The 20,760-nt window shown below is 37.8% G+C and overlaps 1 protein-coding gene across 4 annotated transcripts in view; it reads left to right on the top strand.

The window, feature by feature from the left end:
* The window catches only part of TMEM117 (transmembrane protein 117), a 534,943-nt gene extending 515,931 nt beyond the window's left edge, over window positions 1–19,012 (top strand). For all 4 annotated transcript variants that reach the window (XM_060026169.1, XM_060026170.1, XM_060026173.1 and 1 more), the window contains 2 exons: window positions 5,709–5,838; window positions 17,064–19,012. In XM_060026169.1, the coding sequence (XP_059882152.1) occupies window positions 5,709–5,838; window positions 17,064–17,713 (780 nt within the window). In that variant the 3' untranslated portion in view covers window positions 17,714–19,012. The remainder of the gene's footprint in view (window positions 1–5,708; window positions 5,839–17,063) is intronic.
* Window positions 19,013–20,760: the final 1,748 nt, after the last annotated feature.

Genomic DNA, 20,760 nt, shown 5'->3' on the forward strand with positions numbered 1-20,760 from the left:
AAAGAAATAAAATGAATCCAAATCAGAAAAGAAGAAGTAAAGTTGTCACTGTTTGCAGATGACATGATAGTATACATAGAGAATCCTAAAGATGCTACCAGAAAACTACAAGAGCTAATCAATGAATTTGGTAAAGTAGCAGGATACAAAATTAGTGCACAAAAATCTCTTGCATTCCTATACACTAATGATGAAAAATCTGAAAGAGAGATTCAGGAAACACTCCCATTTACCATTGAAACAAAAAGAATCAAATACCTAGGAATAAACCTACCTAAGGAGACAAAAGACCTGTATGCAGAAAACCATAATACACTGATGAAAGAAATTAAAGACAATACAAACAGATGGAGAGATATACCATGTTCTTGGATTGGAAGAATCAACATTTTGAAAATGACTATACTATCCAAACCAGTCTTCAGATTCAATGCAATTCCTTTCAAACTACCACTGGCATTTTTCACAGAACTAGAACCAAAAATTTCACAATTTCTATGGAAACACAAGAGACCCCGAATAGCCAAAGCAATCTTGAGAAAGAAAAACATATCTGGAGGAATCAGGCTCCCAGACTTCAGACCACAGTACAAATGCTAAAGTAACCAAGACAGTATGGTAGGGGCACAAAAAAAGAAATATAGATCAATGGAACAGGATAGAAAGCCCAGATAGCACATACTGTCACCTTATTTTTGATAAAGGAGGCAAGAATATACAATGGGGAGAAGACAGCCTCTTCAATAACTGGTGCTGGGAAAACTGGACAGCTACATGTAAAAGAATGACATTAGAACACTCCCTAACACCATACACAAGAGTAAACTCAAAACAGATTAAAGACCTAAATATAAGACCAGACACTCTAAAACTCTTAAAGGAAAACATAGGCAGAACACTCTATGACATAAATCACAGCAAGATCCTTTTTGACCCACCTCCTAGAGAAATGGAAATAAAAACAAAAATAAACAAATGGGACCTAATGAAACTTAAAAGCTTTTGCATAGCAAAGGAAACCATAAACAAGATGAAAAGACAACCCTCAGAATGGGAGAAAGTATTTGCAAAGGAAGCAACTGACAAAGGATTAATCTCCAAAATTTACAAGCAGCTCATGCAGCTCAATATTAAAAAAATAAACAACCCAATCCAAAAATGGGCAGAAGACCTAAACAGACTTTTCTTCAAAGAGGATATACAGTTTGCCAACAAACACATGAAAGAATGCTCAACATCACTAATCATTAGAGAAATGCAAATCAAAACTTCAATGAGGTGTCACCTCACACCAGTCAGAATGGCCATCATCAAAAAGTCTACATGCAATAAATGTTGGAGAGGGTGTGGAGAAATGGGAACCCTCTTGCACTGTTGATGGGTATGTAAACAGATAGCTAGTGGGAAGCAGCCACATAGCACAGGGAGATCAGCTTGGTGCTTTGTGACCACCTAGAGGTGTGGGATAAGGAGGGTGGGAGGGAGATGAAAGAAGGAGGAGGTACGGGGATATATGTATAGCTGATTCATTTTGTTATAAAGCAGAAACTAACATACCATTATAAAGCAATTATACTCCAGTAAATATGTTAAAAAAAAAAGTATGCAGAAGGAAAGGAAGCCATGGCTCTCATAACATGTACATACAATCTGTGCATGAAACTACTATACATACATAGATTTCATGCCAAGAGAATCTCAGTAGTTTCTAGTAATCTCCCGTTCGTCAAATCTCCCTACTCAGCAGTCTGATTGGAAACCAACTATCCTGAGGCAGTTGCTTAGTGGAGAAAAATTTACAGTTGGTCTTCTTGTTCAAATTAGGGTCAGCTAAAATATGAGAACCTTATGTGGTGGCAGGGAGGGATAGTTTAAAGCCCCTCATGGAACTGACTTTGGGTGAGAGATGAGCAGGTGATGAGTGTCATCAATGATTCTCTATTAGAACAGGTACAGCAGGTACAAATAATTCCATTACTGAGTCAAAAACAAAAAGGGTTGTCACTTTTCATGGTTAGAGCCTGCATGTCCCAGCAGAAAGTATGTATTCTTTGACCCTGGCTCTGCCACATGACAGCTACATTATTTTGTGACAATTCAACCTTTGTGAGGCAAATTCTTCTCATCCATAAAATGGGTTAATAATAGCAACATTTGGGGATGATTTTGTATGTAATGTAACTCTGTAGCTTAGGATGATGCTAGAACACTGCCAGTGCCCGATACTTTATACCGCAAGCATCCGCAGGTTTCCTTTAGCCTCTCATGTTGCTGGTTTACCAGCTCCCGCCTACACAGTAGCAGTGCCAGCCCCACCACACTGCAAGTCCCCCACAGTTATTTGTGTGTCGCCACAGTGTGACCCACAATTTGCTCCTGTTCTTCTATCCTTCTTTGAAGCCACCTCATGCATCTCTTTGAGAGAGGTGCCCTTCTCTATGGTCCCGCTCCTGGTGCCCTCTGGGAGGACTCAGCTCTGACCCAAGTCCCATCAGAGACCTCAGGAGGCCAGTGCTGTGCCATGGATGAGGGAAGAAAGGAGAAGATGGCTGTTTTCCTTTTTCATCTGGACCTTGAGGCAGCCTTGGATGCAATCCTCCTGAAAACAGATCTATCTGCTTCCTCTGCTTCACTCTCAGGATAACCCTGACCTTGGAATCATGCTCAGAAATCAACTTTGCTTGCTGGCCTGTCTCTGTCTCTTCCATCTGTCTCCAGCAGTGTGCTAATTGCTGTCCAGGCATTATCCCATCCTCACAAGAAGCCTGTAAGATTGACAGATGAAGATGGGGACTCAGAATATCATCCTCTCTCCTCTTCTATCTCCTATATATAAATACTTGGGGTATCACCACCCTCAGATGCCCCCATTAAGATGAGTCTAAAACACATTGCAAGTGGTAGCAACGGTTATTATTTTTTTAAAGACTTTTTTGATGTGAACCATTTTTAAAGTCTTTATTGAATTTGTTACAATATTGCTTCTGTTTTATGTTTTGGTTTTTTGGCAGCGAGGCATGTGGGGATCTTAGCTCCCTGACCAGGGATTGAACTCACACCCCCTGCACTGGAAGGTGAAGCCTTAACCACTGGCCCACCAGGGAAGTCCCAGCAATGATTATTATTATCATCCCATTCTAAGTCAAGGTCAAAATTTATGCTGATTCAACGAGTCTGCAGAAATATACAGAGTAGGAACTGAACTACAGAAATCAGAGTACCAGGGAGAGAATGGGGGTAGGGAGTTAAAAGACTAAGGAAGACAGTTTTGAAAACCAAAATCTGGTCATTATAAAAAATAATGTATAAGGAGGGAATCTAAGAGAATTTACGTATCATCTCTTTTAGTAGTTCTCTTTGTTTTTAATTTATTAGATGGCATAAGATACTTTTCTCACACTTTCCCCCTAAATCCCTGCCTTGATCCCTTCTTTAAAAAAATAAAAAGACAAGTAATGCCATCTTCTAGATGAAGAGCAAGACTTTCTCTTCTCTTTCCCCTACTTTCCATTTCCTTAATTCATCTTTCTATCTCCAAGTACAGGTGGGAAATAATTGAGGAACAATTTGGGGGGGAATGAAATTTTGATTCCAGTCTACAAGAAATCTCTAGAGATTACTTTCAAACTAAAATCGATTTCATACCCAGTAGAAAGCTTTCATTTCATGAAATGAAAATCTAAATGCTAACAGTCTAAGAACATCTTTCCAAAAGAAGGCACCCTAAGTACACTTGCCGAATTACTACCAAGATGTATTCTCTTCCTTTTTTTTTTTTAACTTTTTTAAAAAAAAATTGAAGTGTAGTTGATTTACAATGTTGTGTCAGTTTCAGGTGTACAGAAAAGTGATTCAGATATATATATATAGAAAGAGATACAGATATAGGTATTCTTTTTCGGGTTCTTTTCCGTCATAGGTTATTACAAGGTAATGAATATAGTTCCCTGTGCTATACAGTAGGTCATTATTGTGTATCTATTTTATATAGATAATAGTGTGTATCTGTTAATCCTAAACTCCTACTTACACCAAGAAATAAGAGAGAGAATTTCTCTATTGATCATGCTCTGTGTTTTTTATCCAGGGCTAGTGAAATATTCTCTGGTTACCATTGCCAAGCATAAATTTTTTATGGCAGATGTCAGTTATATTTTAGTAAAAGACTAAATTCATTTTCAATTCTCTTGCAAGAGTCTTTCAAGTAACATAGAAAGAACAAGATATTATCAGTGGGGGAAAAAAACAAAATCAAATGCACTTTAATAAAATGCAATCATTCACAAGTATTATTACCAATCCATTTCCTACTAATATTTTAGATCAAAATGTACCAAATTCATTCGGCTCCAATGCTTTGGGTTTTCTGAATTTCCAAAATTACATGTCTATTTGCTGCTGAAATCTGAAAAACCAGAAGAGGTGAGACCAACAAGAAATTTGCATACACACCAATAGAAAGGGATGATAATGCATCATTTTCTTCTTATATATTTATTTCTTATTCGTGGTTTAAAGTGATCCATTGATCAAGAAATTAATAGACATTGAAAACTTTCCTGGTTACCACCACTCACATACTCGCCTTTCCTTTAAGGTCTATTCTGCCTTAGTCAGAATTTTTACCAAAGAGGGGGGTGGAATGGACATGGAAACTCCTAAAATGTTCAGGCACACTATTATCAACACACCTCTATTAGCTGCATATATAGAAATCTTGGAAAAAGATAAGTTTTTTATATTGAGATGGCAGATTGAAATCTTAAATTAATATTTTGTTTATTATTTTTTCATATCCAAGTTTTAAAAAAATATTCTTTAAGTATAGGACTGTTAATTAATGATCATTTCATTACTAGAAATAAAAATATGGATTCAGCTTAAAGGTTTCTTCATTATTTAGTGTATTTCTTCTTCACATGCTAGTTATGAACTTTAATTTGGTACCTCTATCCAAAAACCAAGAGCAGATGAGACACCTAAAAATATCTTCATTTGCATCTGTTTTCCTTCCTTATGAGACGGAGAGTCATCCCACCTGATTTTGCCTTGAAAACAAGGAAATAACTAATGACAATTTGGGAATGAATTCACTGTTCATCTCGCAAGCTAGTATGTCAGGCCCTCCATCGTTTGGTTCAAATTGATGCTAAATTGCAAGAGGGTAGGACAGGAGTCTTTGGCATTTTTCCATTCCATATAGTTGCTAGCAGAGATGATTAATAAAGCTCCCTTGATGTGAATTAAGGAACTCGGTTAAGTGAATTAGATCCTATTTACTTTGTCTTCTTACACAAATATGCTATTATAAGGTTCTTATTTTTTTAAAGTAGTGGAACAAAATACAACTAAATTACCCCATATTTTAAAAATATGGGTCACTTCCTTCCTATAAAAATTTAAGACCAGGTCTCCAGAAAGAAAGACAGAAACATGTATTGATGCACATCAAATCTGCATTGGTTTCTTATTATCACATTAAAGGGACAATCTAAGGATATAAGTTATGACTTAATTTTGATTTTGTTTGCATACTGCTACCTAATGTACATAAAACAACCATCACATAACAAAACGGATACACCCAACAGCTAGCTGCATTTAAATGATTTTAAAATAGGTGCTTATAAAAAATTAATTTTTGGTGTTTATCTGCTTAGGAATGAAACAAATCACAGATATGTTTTCATGTTGATTTTCTCTGGCAGGACTGGGAATTCCCACATTTCATGGGAGACGTCGATGTAAATCTTCCTGGTTTGCACACGCCTCACATGCAGTTCAAGATTCCTTTCTTCCAGAAGATCTTCAAGGAGGAATATCGTATTCACATAACAGGTATAATGTTGAACACAATTTGATTGTCTCCTAGTTAGAGTCATGCTAGCTGCTATAAAAGGCAAAGCAAATGGTAACATTTTAGAGGCCTACAGGAATATGGTTTTATTTTACTCACGTAACAGTGCAAGGCGGTTCCAGATCAGCAAGGGGCTGTGGACCATCATTCTGGGACTTAGATTCCTGGTGACTTTAACAATTTCAACTTCAACATCCAGTGGGCAAATGGCAATAATGAGAATGGGGAAAATGACTAAGAGGGTTTGCCTGTTTCTTAACCCCCTGGCCTGGAAATAAAACATGTCACCTCCATGCACATTCCATGGGGAATAACGAGTGAGATAGCCCCACGTAGAGTTGAGGAGAGCAGAGAGATATGGTTCCCCATTGGGCAGCCACTTGTGATGTCAGCTCTCATGTTCTAGCCTAGGAGTATCAGAGGTGAGTCATATCTTTGTTATGGATTGTTTGCTATCTCTGCCACCCTCCACAGACCACTACACCTCGGTTTTGTTCATTAGGTGGGTTTCTTTTTCACAACATACAGCTCAGTATATTTTTTCATCGTGAATACTCTTTATGCTTTGTTCTTCATTTATTTCTGAGATCAAAACAGTGATACCCTAGAGCTCCAATCAGACCATGTGCCTTTAGGGAGTTGGGCCGCTTCTCATTTGATTGAGTAAAACTTATGGCTGTGGCAGGGCTCATGTTTGTCTTGGGCGATTCTCTTGTGGATCCTCAGATTATTCCATTTTCAGATGTGTCCTGCTCTTGAAGTAGCTCGAATATGATTTATTATAATCTTCTTCCATGACAACTCAGTCATTCTCATCTAAACAAGGCTTCCCAGAGCTTCGTTTTGTACCTCTTTTTCTCCTTATAACAAGAAGCAGTCAGCTGAATGTTCACAAAGAGAGAATGGCATTAGTTCTCAAGCTGTTCAAATGCAGGTAATGAATGTGTGTGTGTTTTAAGGACAATGGCCTAGGATCCCACACCTGCTATAATAAAAACTGCTGAAGAAATCTGTGCTTACACGACCGTCTGTGCTGCCGAATAAAAATAGCCTGAGCACAGAAAACGTGAACATCTGAGTACTGCAAAAAACCTTTGCTCAACTTGAAGGCTGTTTTTTGCTTTGAGCATGAGGCAACCTTCCTAAATTGGAGAATGAGCTCATGAATAGGGAAGATGCAGCAGGTTTCTTTTCCTATTCAAAATGAATGAGGCTCTTCTATTAAATTCACTGGGTAAATCAATCAATTTGAGTTCAGGTCACATAGTGTGGTTTCAGAGTCCCCACTTAATCTCTGCAGCATGCACCCTCTCCGACTTCTAAAGCAGCTATGACACACGTGGTATCATCATATCCCTTTGGGTGGGCTTTTGACGGGACCATCTGTTCTTGCTATCAGCTCTTGTCTCAGACCATCGTGGCACTAATATTGTCTCTGACTGAATATCAGAAGCCTTATCAAAAATATACTGTTTGAGTGCAAAATATCAGGTTTAAAAAAGGGGGTAATGGAGGAAGACTCAGAAAATCCACCGACCAGAAAGAAAAATAAAGCTGTTAAAATATTTAATTTCGGTCACTTTTGCATAGCTTTGTCATATATGCTGCCATTTATAGACAGGGGCAGGGGTAGGTTTTGTGGTTCCCAAAGCTTACACAATTTGGAATGCTTTACTTAAGAATATGAATACAAAATTACAACTAAAACTTGTATTCAGTGTCTGGGAAGGGAGCCAGGCACACAGGAATCTCTGATGATTCAGCATCATTACTTTCAAGGTAAAGCCTCCTGTGCCTTTGAACTAAAACATTCATCCCACCAAGTATTATTTTCTAAAAATGTAAAAGGAGGAAAGGCTAGCTAAGTTTTTGCAATAGAGACTTCACATTAATAAAGTTTTCCAGAAGATGGAAATATATTATAATTAAGGCTTTGGGGTAGTATTTGCCAAATTATGCTGATTATCATATCATCCAGGAATTTTATAAATATACAGATTGTTGGGCCCCATTCCTAGTGGTCCCAACCCAGTAGGTCTGGGCAAAGGCCAAGGAATGGGACTTTTGTAAAGCTGCCCTGGGTGATGCTGACCATTGAGAACTGCTCCTTTCTGATTGAGAGGACACCGGTGAGTTCAGGCTGTCTCCCTGAGAAGAGCCATGCAAATGATTGGGTATCTGGACCTACTAGGGAGGCTTTCAAGGGGCTTAAATTCAAAATAAGATAGGATACATGTGGGTTTTGGGGTGAAGGGCTCCACCATAAACTATTTAAATCCAGTTTGTGGTAAGATGGTCGTGTGCTTCCCCAGATCCAAGATAAAAATTTCTAGGAAAATGGTGACAGGTTTGGAGGCTGAAAAAAGAACTTTCCCCTCTTGTTTTGTTCTGCTGCTCTCTTTGTTCTCTGAATTGGTGAAGAGGTTGCTGAAGCCACTCTGGAGTATCACCCATCTCCCCTGAAAGGCCTTTGACTTTATCTGATGTTGTAAGATAGTTGTTTCTGGGCAAACCCAGGTAAAATCCCCCAAACACAGTGCTACATGTATTTTAACATGCTCAGTCGTTAGTAGCCCACAAATTTCCAAGTGAACTACAAATGCTAGCTTGAGAGGTTCCTTCAAGTTCTGCTTCTTTTTGTAAAGAGACCCTAATGCTTTCCTTGGTTAGCAAATCACCCCTGGGAGTATTAAGCGTGAAACCCTCTATATCCGTCTATGTTTCTCAAACTTTATGTGTATGAGAATCACCTGAAGAGCTTGTATGAAAGGTCTATCAGCCACACACCCAGAGTCAGATGCCTGAGGTAGGAGGTGGAGCCCAGAATCTGCCATCCTCTGAAGCACCACCAATGCTGCCTACGCAGGCAGCCAGAGAGCCACACTTTGAGAAACACTGCGACTGAGAAACATTTTCTATAGTTAGAATTCCTCTCATCTCAGCTTTTATTTATTTTCTATGCACTTCTTAAAACAAAAGCCAAGGGGCAGAATGCAAATTCAATAGAAATGGGGTAGCCAGTGAGAAAGGCACATGTAGGGGCCTGACAGAAGCTAGAAAGTTCAGAGCTGGGGCCAACAGAGGAGGTCCCAAAGCAGAGCATGACCGGGGAAAAGGTCCAGAAGAAGCTGGAGCCAGGGCTAGGAAAGGATCCTGCAGACCTCCAGATAGCTCTGTCTATTGCTTTCTCTGTCTGTGTTAGTTCTGCACCAGAAGAGCCTAGACAACGATGGCTGGGGTTCTCCCAGGGTCAAGGAATGCTTGATGGCCTCAACTATTACTTCTCTGTGATCTAGAAAAGATGTTCAGTGCAAGCTGAGGCAATGGAATGTAAAGACTTGGTGCATAGGTTCCAGCCCTGCTACTAACTGGTGGCAGGGCCCTTGTCAAGCTCTTTAACCTCTTAGAGGTTCAGTTTTCTCATCTGTTAAATGGGGACAGTAATGGTACTTATCCCATAGGATTGCAGTGAGAATGAAATTAATTAATATGTACAAGGCACTTAAAACACTGCCTGCCATGAAGTAAGCACTCAATAAGCTCTCAGTATTTTTACCTAAAGCTTTTCCTTTCATCCCTCCAGAATCTGGCTTTCCTATTTAATTCACAAACATTAGGTAGCCTGAGAGAGGGCTCTCAAATTACTTTTCCACTATTCTGAGTTCTTTCCTGTTATTTACTGTGCTGAGTCCTCAAGAAAGAGAAATCTAAGAATGAAAATTAAAAAATCTCTCTCCCAATGAAATGCTCTGTATGTAGACGGTTATCCGACACTGATGAGTTCCCATTGACATTCTAAAAGCCTTTATGATTTGAGTATTTTTTAATCCTGATTCCTAGCTTGTTTTATTTATGCATGTCAGAAATAACTTGAATTGTTGCATCTGTTTAGCTCATCTGGATCCCCCTTGACAGATGGTTTGCTGCAGTATGTCTGAGCTTTCAGTTTATAAGCTGGGCTACAGCTTATAAAAAATAAATCATCTCTATCCAAGGGTGTGTTAAAATATTTTTTTCTGGGAATTTTGACTTCAGTAATAAAGGGGATAAATGGTTAGTGATTCGGTCACATTGGTGCTTTCAGCGCAAGTCCATTGTTCTCCTAAAAGTCAGTGCTAAATGCAACTGTGTAATTATCTCTTTTGCCCTCTTCCCTTTTACCTATAAGGTGAGTGCAAAGATGGATTCAAAATGTGATGTACTAAGTCTCAAGAGAGGAATGGCCTCTCAATTTAGTCTTGGAAGCTCCTATGAGTCCTATTAATGCCAATCCCGGTGGAAGCTCTGCCATCTGTCATCCCAGCCAGACAAAGGAAGTGTCCCATTGGTGGCCATCATCTGAGTAAATTAGGAGAGGGTTGGGGGAAAGGCCAGAAGGGAGGCCTGTGCATCTGTGAGGAGAGAATTCACACTGCTGGCACGATGATACCCATGGGAAGCCTTTCGGCAAAAATGGAAAATGTAGAAGTAAACAAGCCTGTGTAGGTCTGTGTTCTATTTCAGTTTCCTGAGATGCGTGAGGGCACAGGTGCTTTACAATGGTGAGAATGTGGAAAATAATGCTGAAAACCCCTTCATTTTATTTCCATAGGTGCCTGATTTCTGGCAAATGAGTTCCCAAAGATTGTTTTTTAAAGAGCTCTCCTGTGTCAAACAGATCATGGAAAGTGCTGGCGAGGGCAGGCCAGTGGTCCATCCAGCAGAATATTTTGTCTGGCAAAATTAGCAAGGGACTTGTTATAGGGAAATACAATGCATCCCCTTCACCATGACAGTCCCCAGGGATCGTGAATTTATCCAAAGTACACAAGGATCTCTTGCTATTCTCTCAGTTATGAACTTTTCTAAACCTTCCCTGCAGCAATTTCCATTTTCAGCGCATTTGTGAAGCTCTAGGAATGTACTATGTAAGTAAACTATGTTTACTTCTACATAAAGCAGCAATCCCTTTTATTTGTCCCAAACTCATCTTCTTCAAGGCCATGGTTGCTTTGCCCACTGCCTGTCAGTCCTTGCTGTCCCTAAGCTGGTCTGTCCTGTCCAGGCTGAGATATTCTGGGTTCACTTATGCATAGATGAGGATTTTTGTAATAAAACTCACGTGATTTTCAGGAATTTGTCTTTACATCCAGAAGAAAGACTTGAAATATATAATTAATATAATCTTTGAGACAAATATTTTGTTTTTCCCAATTTTCCAGATTTTATCTTATTTTTATCTTAATTTTATTTTATTTTAGCAGTATCCTGGAATTCACCAGATCATGGCGACACGTGTATTTGACTTGAAAGACTAGAACTTCACTCCTCGAAATTTTTCTGGACATAGTATCTCAGACATTTACGTAATGATTAGTGGACATTTTCTGAGTTAACGTGTCTAAAGCTAAGCTAAGATCTAGGGAATACGGAAATGAGTGGCACAGTTCCCAATCTCAAGAAAGTCAGAGTTTGAGAGTCATCTAATTCAGTACAACTGCATGGCCCTTTCTTTCACATTTTATCATCACAAGTTTCTACCTCTATTCATCATATTGGATTATGTCCTAAAGGAGTAGCCTCCCACTTATGGAAATGACAATGACAAGAGAGGTACTTTGAGAAGCTATATTCATTTGCTTTTAAGTCTTAAGGAGATAATTTATTAACTCAAGTTAACTCTCATTAGTTCATCAATTATTTAGTCGTTATCTTCAATTTGCTAAATGGTCTCCTCATGGCCCAAGCACTTAATGTGGTTTCTAGATATCCCTAAAATACCTAGGGGGATGTAAAGAGATGCTAACTCAGTGAGCACTGTTTTCACTGATCATGTCTGGAATGAGAGGACATTGAATACGGCCAAGAAGCCTGTTACAGCAAACTGTTACTTATTTAATTATCCGAACGTTGTCTTCTTCAAGGCCATGGTTTCCTGCTATCCCATAATGGATACTAAATGGCTCTGTGGAGCGTGACCACTGGACGCAAGAGTCTGGCTTAGCGGTGACACCCACTTGGTATAGAGGGTGCTCACAGGACAGCTCAACCTCAATGCTGACTGGGAACCCTACTGAGTAAAAGTTTTTACAAAATATTATAATTGTATATTTGAATCATGAAAGGTTCATTATATGGTGGAAATATCATCACTTATAGCTTTTTTCCTTAGTTGAAAAAATAGCACTTTCCCCCAAACTGTTATCATTTCCTATGCTGAGTGAGGGTGATATTTAATGAAGAATTCTTTTAAAATTAACTAGCCCATTCTTTTAAAATTCTTTTAAAATTAACTATAAACTCCCACAAAGTAAAATGATAAAACTACCACTGTAATATCATTTTTAACAATCAGTAAGATTCATTAAAAGCACAAAACACAAGAAAGAGGTAATCCCACCAACACCATGCAGGGATTGCTCGTTAAAGGAGACAATGAGGTATTTCGAGAAGGAGATTAATAGAAATAATGTATGGATTACTACCCTTCCTCCTTGCTGATTACATCATGCTATGTAGTTGAAACAGCAGGGGAAAATGCTATGTAGTTGAAACAGCAGGGGAAAATGCAAAATCTCTCATGTGATAAATGCCAAAATACCAAGCCTCTTGTTATGGTTGATTGTCGGTTCACAACAACACACATGGAAAAATGACAGTAGAAGCACTTCTAGTCTTTTTTTTTTTTTTTGCGGTACGCGGGCCTCTCACTGTTGTGGCCTTTCCCGTTGTGGAGCACAGGCTCCGGACGCGCAGGCTCAGCGGCCATGGCTCACGGGTCCAGCCGCTCCACGGCATGTGGGATCTTCCCGGACCAGGGCATGAACCCCTGTCCCCTGCATCGGCAGGCGGACTCTCAACCACTGCGCCACCAGGGAAGCCCTTTTTTTTTTTTTTTTAGCCTTTTGTGTCTTATACCTTGTCATGTGTGTCATTTCAGGGACTCAAAATTATCTTTTTATGGCAAACTGTTTCTCAGAATATACAATCTTTTTTTTAAGGAAAGCTTTCTGCATCTGAAAATTGTGTATTGCATCTTTTTTGCTCTAATGGTGAGAATTTTCTGGTCCATCATAAAACACTGAGATTTAGGTGATGTTTATTTCACAGAATCATCAAAGAGACTTTTAGGACAGGGAAGAAATCTCAAGGATTATATGGCTCAACTCCTTCACTTTATAGACAAGAACACTAAGGTTGAGTTGTCCCACCTGATTTTGCTTTCTAGTTTGCTGCATCTCAGAAAACTGTTTTTAAAGAGGAGAGAGTATTACCAAAGTAATAAAACACTGTATAGGAAAATAGGAGAATGGATGATAGAGAAAGATGAACATCCTTCCTTGTACAAATGGATAAATGGACCAGAAGTTATGTCAGGTGGGCAGGAAACAAACAAAAAGTAAGAAGAGCCATTTCTTCTATATTTTCAGCTGTTCCAAGTTTCGACTGAGTGGCTACAGCAGTGGGGGGAAGGACAATGCTACCTTCACAGAGGAGAAAAGGAAATAAATCAATAGGGATCCTGCTTCAGTTGATTCTCTCCTCTCTGCACTTCCCCACCTCCCAACACGATCTGTCTGCAGAGGAGGGAAGAATCTATCTGCTTCCAAATTTGTGTGTATAAAAGACCTTGTCTCTGGACTAATACTACTGCAAGCTGTAGACAAATTACAGTTGCTAAGGATTTTTAACAAGTTAAATATGGTGATTCAGAAAGCATATTTATATATAACTATACACTGGATCCTCTTGGATAATTAGTCCAGTGATATCTACCCAGTAATGTCAGTGCTTAGTAATTTATTCTGTTTTATCCAAACTGAAACATTTAGGATATATCTTTGTTACAAATCCTTACACACTCTTCTCTCTCTCTTTTCTATCACTAAGATCTTGTATTAACTGGATTGAAGAAGTAGAAGGAAGAAATGGCAGAAATAACACTACCCTACATTTTTGGCAAACAATACATTTCAGAGAACTTTTAAATATAACCTCTCATTTTATCCTAACAATAATCCTTTGAAGTGGGTATGTTGGTATTATTCTCCATTTCATAGAACAAAAAATTAAATAGTTAATAAGTAGAAGGATTTGGGGGAAGAGGACAGAATCATAGAACTGGGAGGCATCTAGTTCTGTTTCCTCAATTTGAAAATAAAATTGCTGAGATCTGGAGAGGTTAAACAAGTTACCCAAGGTTGTATTATTTAAGATGAGTATTAGATCTCCATCTGCTGATGTCTAGCCTGCAGTTTTTGTCACTATGGTACTCTCTCTCACAAATCAGTAAAGATGTGTTACAGCAGGGTGATGGTATCCCTGTCAGGCAACACATTCTTAATGCATGTCTCCTTCGTCCTATCTAAATATTCAGACACCAGGTCATGTGAGAAGCAACATAATGTGATCCTTTAGTGTGACAGTTTAGTGGTCAAACTGACCCAGCACCATTCAACTTGGGTAGAGAAAATAATTTGAAAAAATCCCCTTCTATCCTCAGGGTTCCTTCAGTTTGATCGCTGTACATTCACTATCACTTTTATTCTCTGGTTTTATTTTTTTCCTTTGACTATTAAACATTCCCTGAGCATCTTCTCCCCACCAGGAAAGCACCCTTCTCCAAGCTCCATGAGCATTCCTGTTTTTCCTCGCTGATTCCACGATGCTGTTAATGTTCAGTTTCTGACGTCATTACCCTGGAAACAGGACCCTTTATGAAGGACTGCTCTGTTCATGAGTTTATAAAAGTGACTAAGAGAGGATACACATTTTTCCAAGGGACCTTTATGAGTCAAGAAGGTGATGGTCAGTCACACAAGTCCAAGGACCTCTTCCCCTCACCATCCAGTCTGGCTTTATAACCCGTGTAGGTTACAACAAGGGAATAAGTATGGATCTTCTACAACAAAGAAGTATCCAAAGCCCCTCTCCCAACTGCTTCTATCACAGAAGCTACAAATTAGTGCCTCCGAGATACTGAATGATAATCCCTGAACTTTTATATATCACCTGTCTCTCATTCCGGTTGGCCTTTTTTTCCTATGATATTCTCCATTCTTTCCCTTCTCTCTCCCCTCAGACCCTCTCTTCCACATTACCTGATCTTTTTCTGTATGTTATTCTATCTGCAGCAAAATAAAAGCATATACTAGAAAGAAACATAACATTTTCCAAACCGTTCCCTGTCTTGCTTTTCTTTCTGGGACCACATGAATTGCTATTTCCTTCAAAATCTTTTCTGCAGAATTTAGCCCTCAGTTTTTATTCTGTTTTCTCAACATCTGCAGCATTAATGGTTTGTATCACTCCTTTGGCACCTCTTAAATGTGGCCTCTTATTATTATTTATCTGTTGATGTCTGTTTCCTATTTCCCCCATAAGATGATGAGTTCCTTCCTAGAAGGCAGTAGCATATGTCTTCAGCATCTACTAAGGTACCCTCCACAGAGTCTATTCTGAGCACAGTAAATGTTTGGTAATGACGCTCACCTTTGTATTTGAATTTCTCTGGCTTGAGCTTTCTTAATTTGTTGTATGGTTGATTCTGTTTTCGTTTTGAAGATTCAAGAGGGCAGGAGTGGTTTGAACTTAACAGTACCAGATGTTATAAACATTTTATCATATCTGGAAAAGTTTCCAATGTTCTATCGTACTTTGCAGTTTGGGTGTGCCAAATAAATCATTCAGGCAAGAGCTTCCATTACAAATATTATAAACCCTGTATAGTTGAATGATTTCAGGACAGGCAGAGTTATAATTTCCCTTCATATGATTTATACAAATTCTCTTCATAGAGAAGAAGTTGCACCTTCCCATGCAAATGAAGACATTATCATGACTTAGGCAAGGCTTTGATGATAATAATAGTAACAATTACTGAGTTCCTATTATGTACCAGGCATTGTGCTTAGTATCTAATAATCTCATGAAATGCTAACAGCTTAATAAGTACTGTTATTTTCTGCTTGTAAAGAAATTGGAGTTTAGAGAAGTTAAACAACTAACCCAAGGTCACATAGCTAGTAGGTTTGGGAGCCAGTCCCGGATTAAAGTTCTTCAACCTTGCATATAATAGGAGATTGAAAATGTGTAATGACGATGATAAAATACTTTCTTAAACTCCTTACAAAGTTATATTTTTATAGAGCTATGTGTTCTATTGGAGTACATATTTAAAAATACATTTTTACCAATCTTAGTTTAAGAAGTTTGCCCAAGATCCTATCTCTCATGTGAAGCACTAACTTAATAATGTTCACTATCACTATTTTTAAATACAAAATAAAATAATTTTGACATAACACATATAATTATAACTAAAACTTTTAGAACCTGTTATAAATATCACATAATTTTGCAAAACTATGAGCTGAGTATTACTATATTATTATGACACACTAAAACTTGGAATAAATTATAATAAAAATTATAATGGAATCTAGTATCCCTTGAAATTTTTTCAACATTCTTTCCATTTAAAGATGCAAAGGTTTTACTAGGTAGTATGTCTCTAAATAATACCTTATTTATGTAAGATTTTTAAATACTACAAAGAAGTCATAATAATTACAGTCTCTCCAAATCATGTCTTCTACAGCTATGGTTATATTTATATGTCTGATAAATGGATTCTGTTCAATGAGAATTTGATGCAATTATTTTTAAAGTCTTGAAATGAATGCTCAAGGATTATTGATCTGAATCACATCAACTAATAGTTTAATCAACAGGTCACCTACAAAGAGCAATGTGAATTCAATTGATATACTGCTGTGCTTGCACTGCAAAATGATTTATTTCTTTCCCTGGCTTAATTATAAAACTGTAAGAGATAGTCAATCATACGTTGGACTTCTCTTAAGAATTTCATCAGAACTTTGTTTTTAAACCTTAATTAAATTGTTCTATAGAATAACCTACATGGAACCAAATTTGAGTATAACTGTGGTGCCTTAAAAACCAGGAGACTTAATTTAGAAAGTGTAGTTACCATAAATTACTGGCTCTGGGATCTACAGTTACATTTTCACATGCCTAGAATCCATTTAGGAAATCCTCATTGCCAATTCACTTAATGGCAGCATAACACTCTCAAAAAATTTTTAGCAGGTCTAAAATATTAACAATTTATGCTATAATACCAGTATCTCCATGTTGTAGGAGAAAACTCTATTGCAGTTTTATAGGTCTTTGACTAATATGCAGTATTTCTTTTTTAATGCAGGTAAATGGTTTAACTATGGGATTATCTTTCTCGTCTTGATTTTGGATCTTAATATGTGGAAGAATCAGATATTTTATAAGCCTCATGAATATGGACAGTATATTGGCCCAGGGCAGAAGATATATACAGTGAAAGACTCAGAGAGTCTAAAGGATTTGAACAGAACCAAGCTATCCTGGGAATGGCGGTCCAATCACACCAACCCTCAGACTAATAAAACCTATGTTGAGGGAGACATGTTCTTACACAGCAGGTTCATAGGGGCAAGCCTTGATGTCAAGTGTCTGGCTTTTGTGCCAAGTCTGATAGCTTTTGTGTGGTTTGGATTCTTCATTTGGTTCTTTGGACGGTTTTTGAAAAATGAGCAAGGCATGGAGAATCAAGACAATACTTACACACGCATGAAAAGAAAATCCCCATCAGAACAAAGCAAGGACATGGGAATCACGCGAGAAAACACCCAGGCCTCAGTGGAAGACCCGTTGAATGATCCCCCCTTGGTGTGCATCAGGTCTGACTTCAACGAGATCGTCTACAAGTCTTCCCACCTAACGTCGGAGAACTTGAGCTCGCACTTAAATGAATCGACCAGCGCCACAGGGGGAGGCGACCCAGATCCAACGACTTCTAAAAGTACACCAACGAACTAGAACCGATTATTGGGGGATAGCACAAAGAGCAACCCTGGGTGTAACTTTCAAAAGTTAGTCTTTCCTTTTGTAAATGTTAAGGTTTACATAGCGTTAGGTAAAGAAATACAAATGATGCCACAACGGTGCTCAACATGCTTTTTCTAGGACTCATTGTTTTCTATTTGTATTATGATACCTGTGCCTACAGTATATCTAACAGTCCTCTAGAGATTGCTTTTTCACAGTTGTACAAGCTACTTACTGACTTTACAGCCTAGTAGATTAGCTGGTTACCCATGTATCTGATGTTCAACCATAGTGGTGCCTTGAGACATTAAACTTTTTAACTGTACCAGAAACGAAGTATGGAACAGTTCTCTAACCTGCTTCACATGGGTTTTTTTTATACAATTATTTTGATCTCCACTTGATGTCTGAGCAGGAAACAGATATAGCCAAGATGTGGCTCAGGAAGTATGTCTCGGTTTCTTATTCAGCAGCGGAGCTGGTGACTTTGACAGCTGGACTGCAGAGAAGCATTATGATTACCTTTGAATTTTTATTGGCTGTCTGCCAAACACAAATACAGATGCAGAATTCAGTAATAGGAGAGTGATAATCCATCATGGGTCACTACTTGTGAAATGTGACTTTCTCCAACCAGTAATTGCAATTAGATAATAATACCTAATTATGTTTTCCCAATTAAGGTAAATTGCTACCTGATTAAAAATCCTGCCCTTCACCTTTGGGAACAAAGGTTAAGATGCACAGTTAGGTGAACTCTCAAATTTATTGACATTTACACAAAGCCCTAGAAAACCAAGAAACTGAAGTTTTAATTATGTGAGGGTTGCACAGCCTACCATTCACAATATTTGTACATCTTTCTGTAAATATGGTTGTTGACAGTGAAAATTGAAAAACATATGCCAACCCTGAGCAAGGGAACTCCTCTAAAAAATCATGCTGTGGAACTATGTAAGGTAGAAAAAAGGATGTGCATGAAAGAGTCTGTTTACTGGCTTGTTTTGTGTGTGTTTTGTTGTTTTTGTTTTCTTTTTTTAAGAACTAAACATCACACATTAATAAATCAGAATTATACATCAGTAATTATGTATTGTAGTTTTTTGTTTATAGTAGAAGAGATCAATTGTATCTTAGTTTAACAACAGTTCATTAATTTTTTTTTTTTAACTCAGAGCCAAGCAGGCTAAGAAATGGAATGCTCCCAACTTGCTTTAATTTTGTTCCGTAAATTGTGGTTACATGTTCCTTGAGGGGGTTGGGGAAGATCACTTTTAAGGCAAAATTATTTTCCTGTCACATACTGACATAGCTGTATTTTGTCTTTATGATTTTTTAAAACCTCTATTGTTTTGATCTATCTGCTTTTAAGCTTGCAGCATGTTAAATTTAGCATACATAATAGAACTGTGCATTTATCTGTCACTTGAGAGTCAGCTTTAATAAACATCTTTCTATGATTGTTTACTAGGCAATTGTAACCATACCCCTGCTGTTTATTTTACTTTTAATAGCCACACATGGGGTACTTAGAATCATAAGGATCTCTGACACTAAAATTGCAGAGATCAAGCTCACTATAGTAACCCACTGACCGTTCTGTACAAAGAAACTTACGATGTTATCCCTGACATGTAGGAACATTGACCATGACCAAATTTGCATAGTGGATGATTCAACTTTTGACTCTGGGACAAGTAAATAATGCCACTTAGGACTATATTTTTATTTATTCTGAAAGTCATTGTCTTGTAGAATGAAGATGAAAGTTGATTTAGAAAGTGGGTGTTATTATCAGTATGTAGTCCTTATGAAAATATTATTTGAGAATCTTTATGTGGCTTTTAAGGAAAAAGTGCTTCAATGAAGGATTCTAGTCAGCAGAAGTAAGATAGAAAACAAACCAACCAACCAATCTTAGAGCACTATGCTTATACATTTCAAAGGATTGACTAGAGAAATTGGCTATCAGCTGATATGAATATTTGTCTTTAAAGTTTCCATGAGTTTAGTATCAAATAGAATAATATCCAGGGATGACACGTTAATAGTCAAACAAGATTTGATCCTTCAAAGGCTTCCAATATTCAATTGTATAGACCAATCTTGACCTTTTTTATCTATGTGTGGGTCTCCCTCCTTCTTTTGCTACCTCTTTTGTGTATTGCACATTCCTTTTGCAACTATTCCAACTAAAGATTAGAAAATGAAATAAAATCTAAGTCAAAATCTCACCCATCCATGTTTAGTCTCAGATCCTGAGACATATGTCACTGGACTATGACCCTGCAGAGCTTTATGAATACCAAAACTTTTGGACTATGGAGGACACTTAAAAAATGTGTAGTAAATTCAGAAACATTTTTAAAATTCAGAAAAATGGTGAGTTTAAAAGGAGGATTAAAAAATTACTAACCAAAATTCTAAAGAAAGCATAACAAATATGATGCCTTAATTGAAGTGATGCTTAAAGACTATAAACAATTATATATCTACTGTTCAGTAATTATAGTATTTCCTTTCATGCAGTTCAGAATCTGTACTTATTTGACACAATTTTAGTAACCGGCATCATAGAGAACTTCATTAGTAGTATAAATTGAAAATTAAATAAACTCTATGACTTTATGCCTGATAATATATACCTAGACATAAATCCTTTCACCACGTGCTCATTTAAATTATATAGCCACAGTCAGTTATCCCATCTCCCCATGGTGGCTCCTTATCCTGTCCACTTATCTTCTAGCACATCTAAAATCATCAGTGAATCCTATTAGAAATGCTAAGAATTATTTCCTCCTCATTTGTCCTAAGAGTCAGTCAGGCATAAAAATCTCCTGTCACTTTTATACCATCGGATTTCACAAGTAGTGTCCAATAGCACTATGAGCTGACAGTACAAGGAAAGAAGTTGTTCAACACAGACACTCAGATTTGAAGGTGCGAGTAGCACTGTCGTGTCTCACCACTGGGCTCTGGAGCAATTCTGTTACATTCTTTGGCTGTCCTGTGAGTCCCAACACAACCCAAAACAA

This window comes from Delphinus delphis, chromosome 11 (assembly GCF_949987515.2).
Source record: "Delphinus delphis chromosome 11, mDelDel1.2, whole genome shotgun sequence".
NCBI lineage: Eukaryota > Metazoa > Chordata > Mammalia > Artiodactyla > Delphinidae > Delphinus > Delphinus delphis.